The sequence below is a fragment of the Schistosoma mansoni genome, chromosome W (assembly GCF_000237925.1).
Source record: "Schistosoma mansoni strain Puerto Rico chromosome W, complete genome".
Taxonomy (NCBI): Eukaryota; Metazoa; Platyhelminthes; class Trematoda; order Strigeidida; family Schistosomatidae; genus Schistosoma; species Schistosoma mansoni.
Window position 1 is genome coordinate 50,510,342 of NC_031502.1, and position 8,380 is coordinate 50,518,721.

The window sequence follows — 8,380 nt, forward strand, 5'->3', positions numbered from 1 at the left end:
ATGGCGTTTGAAGCGAAAGGTACTGGGTTCGAATCCCAAAGTGAACATCAACTCTGAGATTCAGGTACATCCAGCTGACGAGTCCCAAATAGGACGAAGCGCGCGTCAAACTGGATTCCACTGCTAGCCACTATCCATCTTTGCTTACAATGCTTGTGATTTAAGGCTATATCGAGGCAATACGCACAGTATTCACATATGCCAGTAAGAGACTGACTAGTTGCAGTTCAAGAACATCAATGGGAAGATCCAAACAAACAGTACTAAGTGAATTTCATAACCATTATTTAAAATATCATCAGAAATAAGTTGAAAGAAGCAATGATTGTTAGCTTTCGGAATTTCTAGAATTTTGGCAGCATTCATGTTTATCAGTAGTCAATAAACATATGGACGTAGACTCAAACTACCCATTAATATAGATATGTTAGTAAGTATTAGTTGAAAAATCAATTACATTAAGATCTTTTAAGTTAACCGCTTTCAAAAGTGTTGACATAAACTGAGGACAAGTTTTAAACTGAGGGTATAGGTTGCAAGCTTATTTTGATTGAAAATGACTACTTTTTCTTTCAATACAAAGATATATTTATTTGTTTATTTATGACTATGCAAGTTTATAATAGTTCTATCACAAGAGCCTTAGAGGCTCTAAGCTCAAGTTTAGAAATTTATTCAGTGATACATAAATTTATTTAGTTGTAAACAGTGTTAAGTGATTTATTCCTTGATACTAATCGAATGCTACTGATCGATTTGCAATAGAACCACAAGATCAAGTGACTCATTATTGTGACACACTTCATTTGATATCGTCGTAAGCGAGCAACAGAAAGCTGTGGATCTAGGTTAGATTATAATTTACATAATTCAGCAAGGCATATCTATGATTTTCAATGAAATGATGCTTTCGCGTGATTTGAAAGCATATCATCCAGTGTTACAACCACAGCGGTATACCCAGGTTTAAAATATCCTAAAATAGAAATGTGATGTTCGTATTGATTGTTTATTGAATAGTAGTTAATGCCATGTTTGTTCATTACTTTGTTCAGATCGAATTCTCTTAATCAACCTGTATGCATATTTTTTTAAAAGATCCATGATAGTACTTTTTAACAGTATATCCTATTTAGTTAACAAAAGTTATTGAAAAAGCATTGATTTGAAACCAAATAGTTACATTCATTTTTACAAAATTTAACTAAACGTCGAGGGAAGTAATGAAGAATTAGAAAAACACAACAAATAAACCTTTCATTCGACTTGTATCCCTATATATCTATAAACATCTTTCATAAATTTGTTCAGAAACAAAACACATGCTTTGAATTGAATATTATTATTCATCTAAGATCTGTAGTCTTGTTTCATTTTTACCTTATATGTTCTTTTCTTAAATTTAACTGTACAGTTTCATCTAAATAAAAGCAATTTGATGATTGTTTGTCATAACTAGGGTTATAAGAAGTAGTCTGAAGTGTCTGTCCTCCAGATCAGAGGACTCATTACCCTCAAAATATATGAGAATTATTTCACCATAGGAGCTCAAACATTAATACAACTTAGTCCTGATAAATGAAGCCTGCTAGAATATCTGGGCTACCAGTTCCTGCCACCTGAATATTTCAACAAGTTATTTGTTTTCTTGTTTGTTTTAACAAATCATTAAAACTATTAATCTCATAACTTATTTAATTGCGTTTGTGAAAAGTTTACGATATTTCCTCTGTACAAGTTACAAAAGGGCTCCAATCAGAGATATCGTGATTACTGGCAATATACATCGAAAAGAATGTACATTATTCAAATGTCGATTGACTGGACAGCTAACTTCTAGCTGGCAATCACTCAATATTTATCGTCAGGATCAATCAAGTAATAAGAAAAGGAAACTTGTTGAAATACTTTGTGCTTTCTATATTATACCAAAAATATAATATTGCATATAGACACTACTACTACTACTACTACTAATAATAATAATAATAATAATAATGCTTATCCGTTATTTATTACATAACATAATATACTAGAATATATAATCTTTTTAACCGATTCATTACAGTTTCATAATTATATTTCATTACATTAATTTCATAACAAGTAATCATACTTGATTATTATTATTATTTATTCAGCCGGATTTAATTTTCAAAATTAAAATAATAATCAAAATTTTAAATATAAATTTACTTTTCATAAGTGTTATATCTTGAACTTAGATACTTAGTATGTCGCATGATAATTGAGCACTAGAACACTAGAACCATCCCAAGTCCCAAAATCAGAAGACAAGTAGGATGAATGTTATTCCAAACAGTGTCAATTATGGTACAAAACGGTCAGGTATTTATAGTTTTTACTAGAAACGAAATCATCATTATAGTTATCCAATCCACACACAGGGGGTTATTTGCATTGTTCAATAGGGAATCTACACGTAGTGATGCTAGAATATCCTTCCAAAAGCTGATTGGATGGAATATGTTCGGCCCCTTCTGGGCTTCTTAGAGCTTCCTCAACTTCACCTGTGGACCGCCCTCACAATAAGAAACAACTTTTGGTTTTTGTCTAAAATTAAATGGATAAAAATTTTCATTTAATTTTTGTTAAATATTTTTTAGAAACATAATTTTTATTTATTAAACTATTGATAAATGAGATGCAGGTACATTCAGCTGACGAGTCCCGAATAGGACGAAACGCGTGTACTGGATTCCACTGCTAACCACTGTTTATCTTTGCTTATACCGCTTGTGAATTAGGGCTATATCGAGGCAATACGCACAGTATGCACATATGCCAATTAGAGACTGACCAGTTGCAGTCCTAAACATCAATGTGAAGATTCAAATAAACAATACTAAGTGAATATTAATAAATTAATTACAAATGAATATTGAAATTTTAAAAGTAGATTTTTATAATGAATCAATATTTTAGTAAACTATAACTATATTGAACATATGGATTCTGAATAAGTAGTTTAGTGGTATTTTATTGGTCATAGGTTCTGAAAACATTTAGGTAGTCGATTATTTTGACGCCAATTAGGTCGTACGATGATGTTGTCGATGGGCTTAGCACTCCAGTAGCCCTCGAATATCTGACTTCATGTAGATTGTACGAATGATTGTTATCGAAATATACAGGTCACTAATCCTTGTATATTATCATCGACTTGAATCGCGTTAGTGAATAACGTAATTAAATAGTTCAAACGCGGGAGTGAATTCCAAATATGTGTATTTCATACAGTCGTTGATCCAAACAAGTGGTCAAGGAAACGAAGCGAAATGATACGTGGTGGAGAAGGCATATGAACTAACTCAGTTTAATCAGGCGTTAATCGATGTTTATAGTTAGACTACAATAAGTTACAGACATGTGATAAATAGGATAAGAAGTGCACACACATACGCTCAGATAAAAGAAGTCAGAGCTGAGAAGTGAATAATGAACAAGGTCAAAACGTGACTAAAGAAGGATGAATAAATTGGCTTGTCAGATAGCTAGAATAAACTATGTGTGCTTAACATAGAAACTGACACTACAACCTATCGGTTTAATACTCTGTGGTGTCGTGAATAGGTACTATAGGGTATCATTAAATTAGGATGTGACAACTTTCTAGTGCTTCTTGACTTTTATAAGTTCCACAACTGTTGTCAGTCTGTGTAAGAAACCAAGTACAAAAATGTATAAATCTCACACAAAACGAAATTTCAGGTAAATAAGAATACCATAATTCTTTATTGTTTGTTGGAGATAAACTACTTATATTTAATTAATTCATTTTAATTTAATGTTTGCAAATGCTCAGCCATTTCATGTAACCTTACAGGTTCATAACCACTGGGATGGATTGCTCAGGATAGGGTTTGATGGAGAGTGCTGGTGGGCGGCCTGTGCTCCTCTGTGAAGGGTAACAGGCATATGTAAGTAATTGGTAAGTAAAAAAGGTTCTAGAACATCGAGAATGTTGAAAAAAGATCGTACAATTAAAAATTAACTAAGTACTTAGTAAAAAAGCTAAGATTAATAGTAACTACGAATATATGAGGTGAGGTAAATCGGTTAAACATAAACTATGAATTTGAAAGATTTGCAAATGATCCAATCAAAAATGATTGAAAGAAATGGTGAAATAAACTAAAAATAATGATACCATAGTAAGGAAAGATATAAAACAATTTCTTTTTGAACATACAAATTCGATTTATGAAAATTCATTACTATAGTTCTATCAAATTTTATATGACCCTAGTTCGAATGCGTACTATGAGAAATGACTAATATAAGTGAACAAAGTAATGAATAAGGCTATTTGACATTGGAAGGAATAACTTCCAGTCATAGTGAGACAATCAATAATGTGAAATTCATGCACATTAAGTTATCAACCTCCAAATTTCTTGTGTCACTGTAAAAGTGTAATTTGTCAAAAAATCAAATAGTTCACGTTATATAGTTGTTTTGGATACATACATATTCAATGTACAAAGTCAGTCTTACTTCAAACAACTTGTTGATTTGATCGTGAGACCAGAGTTCTTTCGTAAAATGTGAAAGCCATACATTGAATACTTCATTTGTAAGTCCACCCTCATATTTCCACTCTCATATTTCATCATCATTGCTATTACAATAACTCTCTGTTAACATTCCCGTTCTTTTCGATTCGATTTTCTCAACTTTCTGCTACCCGGCATTCCATTTCTGATTGATGTTACATACTACGGATATCGACAGACATAAAAAGCATACAAAGCACTACTACTACTACATGTAAATCCTCAAGTTATAAACTCAACGTAAAGATCTTTTAATTTTATGGTTGAAATCATGAATCAATTGAAGCTAGATCACCATGGAAAACCTGGAAGCACTGGACAGCCGTTTCGTTCTATCGTGGGACTCCTCAGTAGTGAGCATCCACAATCCGACCTCGTGAGGTTCGAACCCAGGACCTATCAGAATCGTGCGCCAGCACTTAACCTTTAGATCATTGAACCGGCAGACATCCAATGATGTTAATGTCCAGCTTCAAACAATCCACGAAATTGAGCAACCATTCACCATTGTCTTCAATGAGTAACTACCTCACAATAGACCTGACTGAACTCCACTGGTCACTGCTTTTCAATAAAACTCCAGGAAATATCTCTTGAAGCCAGTCACTAGTGAGCATATGTTAATTATTATCAGAAGGGGGTTTCGTGTGGAGATTTTAGTAATTTTATATAGTTAAGATCATAAGTCAAAAGTAAATTTCAGAGATATAATTATTTAAAAACTCAACAGTAAATTACTTCATTTATTTATTCATTTTGAAAGTTTACTTAAAAAAAATTAAAAAAAAAAAGAGAAAATTTTTTCTCTCAAATTGATAAATACACTAAACAGAAATCCTTCTAAATTATTAAAACATACTTTGCGCATTTCCGTTGTTCACACTACAACAACAAAAACAAAAAAGAAAAGAAAAGAAAAAAAGAAAACTACTAATCTTCTATCATTTTCTCTCTTTTTTTCTTTTTCTTCTTCTTCTTTAAGTAAGTATCAACTAAATAAAGAAAAAGAAAAAAATTGGTGAATATTTTAAAAGTTTTTCTTTATTCCCCAATGATCAAAATTGCTTAACTAATCCAGATAATAATAACTTTAATCTTTAATATATATATCTTCTATAAACTCTAATTGTTGGACAACATTAGACAACTGAAAACAACAAAACAAAAAAGAAATAAAAACTCATTTTCAGATACAAACATTTTCTTTCTTAGTTAAGTAATGTATGAAGGTCAGTGTTGTTGATATCCATTGAAAGACTATTACTAAACAAGATAGAATGGATAAGGGGATTCATTATATTCATAGTTGAAATCATGAGTCAATTGAAGCTAGACAACCATGGAAAACTTGGAAGCACTGGGCGGCCGTTTCGTCCTATTATGGGACTCCTCAGCAGCCTGTATCCACAATCTCGCACTCGCGAGATTCGAACCCAGGGCCTACCAGTCTCGCGCCAGAGCACTTAACCGATAGACCACTGAGCCGGCATCCAATGGTGTAAATGTCTTACTTCAACCAATCCACGACTATAGTTTGGAAGTTTTTAGCCGTATGATTTCATAAATTCAAATGCGGTCAACAAAAAGGCCTTTATTCTTCTCAACAGAACTTGCATACAATTATTTGAATGTTACGAACAAATCTGGATAAATTCATGTCGATATTTTATTATCTTAAATTATTTTATTCCCTTGTAAAGAACTTTGCACTGCTTATCAATTGCTACATTTGTTATGGTATTTTGAGTTATTAATTTAACAGATAATCTTCCTTTTAATTAGTTCGAAACTTGTCAATAATAACTCATCTAAATTCACATGGTTTATGTTTGATGTTCATCAAGAGTATTTTACTGATAATAGGACTGTTTAGAGTGATTTTCGAACTAATTTTACGTTTTACAAGTAGCTGGCAATCCACACAGGATACACACATGCCAATAAGAGACTGATCAATTGCAGTCCTAAACATCAATGGGAAGATTGAAGCAAACAATACCAAACGGATTTAAACTTCACCCCATTGTACAAGCAGGTGGCTGTCAGAATTCAGTAGCTAAGCGGATAACTTGATGGCGTTTGAATCGAACAGTACTGGTTTCAAGTCCCGGAGTGAACATCAACTCTGAGATGCAGGTACATCCTGATAACGAATCTAAAATTGGACAAAATACCCGTTCTGGATTCCAGTACTCGCCACCATCCATCTTAGCTTATAATGCTTGTGACTTAAGGTAATATCAAGGCAATATGTAGAGTATGAACATATACCCACAAGAAACTGGTTAATTACAGTCCTAAAAATCAACGAGAAGAGTCAAATAATCAATAGAAAAATGAATTGATCTTCCATTTGTTAGTAATCATTACAATGATGTCTTGTTGATTTTGTAAAAGAAAACATCATGTTTCTTACAATATTCGTACTCATATTAGTTTAAATAGAGGCAGAACAAATATTGATGCAGAATAATATGAATTCATTATATTTCGTGGTTTCTCATTAGCTGCTTACAACCAAATATGTACTAGAATTTTAGCATTGTGGTAATAAATAGTGTGGAGGTATTAGGATTAGAATGAAGGAAGCATAAAGGGTAGGTGGTGTAATAGTTGAGTGGAGTCCAAAGACAGATAAGATAAAATGTGTGATAATTTTAGAGGTATTGAAGGAGTTATGGAATTAAAAACAAGTAGGATGGGTTACGTAATAATTGATTAGAATTTGGAGAGTTAGCGGAAATGTGTGAGTGAAAGGGTGATTTAAGAATTGGGTAATGGAATAGGAATATAATAAAAACTAAATATTGACCAAAATAAAACTAATATCTAAAAAACTAAAACAAAAAAGAAAACAAAAAAATGGATTACCAGGGTAGTAATAAGTTTATCACTGTCTCTTTTTTGAATACATAGATCTGGTTTAGATTTTTTCTATTACGATCGCTTCAGCGAACCGGACTTCTTTGTCTGCCAATACTTTTGAAAGCATGAGAAATACCAATGGTGTGCCCGGTGTCAAGTAAATGCCAAGCTATTGCACTGTTGAGAGCCCTGGATCCTCGCAGCATCAGTTTCTTTGGAACATGCTCAGAAATGCGAACATCAATATTTGTTCTGGTTTTATTGAAATTCATATTAGTTTGTTAGTCTTTTATTAAAAATAATAACTAATAAAGTTAAGATCATGAGTCAATTGAAGCTAGACCACCATGGAAAACTTGGAAGCACTGGATGGCCGTTTCATCCGATTGTGGGACTCCTCAGCAGTGCGCATACACGATCCTGCCACAAAATCCCCTTCTGATAATAACTAATAGCCATTTCACAAGTCACACCCAATATATTATTGTTAGACATTGTTAACTAAAAATATAAAATCAAACCTTATATTTTTTGTTTTTATTATCTAATTTACATAAAATCATAATTAAGTAATATACACTATAGATGATCATCGAATATAATTAATTATAACATGCAATCGTTTTTTACCCTTTATCCTTTATAAACAATGAAATGAGGGATATCTGCTTTCTATCTTTCTCTTTTTTTGTTTCTTTTTTTTCAACAGGTAAGTATTGTTTAAAGTAACAACTCTATTTCGACTGGGATATATCTAATTCTGATTTTTATAATTCAATAATATTTGAAATATGAACAATTGGATAGGATTAGATGATCTTTGTCCCTTGAAATCAACCATTAGTTCAAATGATTATATATTGTAGACTATCAATGTTGATGATCTATATCGAATGATTGGAGGTCTATTCAAGTTAGATGGGAACGGTGTGACGAAT

At 32.1% G+C, this 8,380-nt stretch overlaps 1 protein-coding gene across 1 annotated transcript in view; it reads left to right on the forward strand.

Moving 5' to 3' along the window:
• Smp_155970 (twik family of potassium channels-related) overlaps positions 1-8,166 on the forward strand; it is a gene marked incomplete at both ends in the record, with an annotated part of 24,755 nt that extends 16,589 nt beyond the window's left edge. The window contains one exon of the mRNA XM_018790054.1: positions 8,152-8,166. Within this exon, the coding sequence (XP_018655435.1) occupies positions 8,152-8,166 (15 nt within the window). The remainder of the gene's footprint in view (positions 1-8,151) is intronic.
• Between the last annotated feature and the right edge of the window lie 214 nt (positions 8,167-8,380).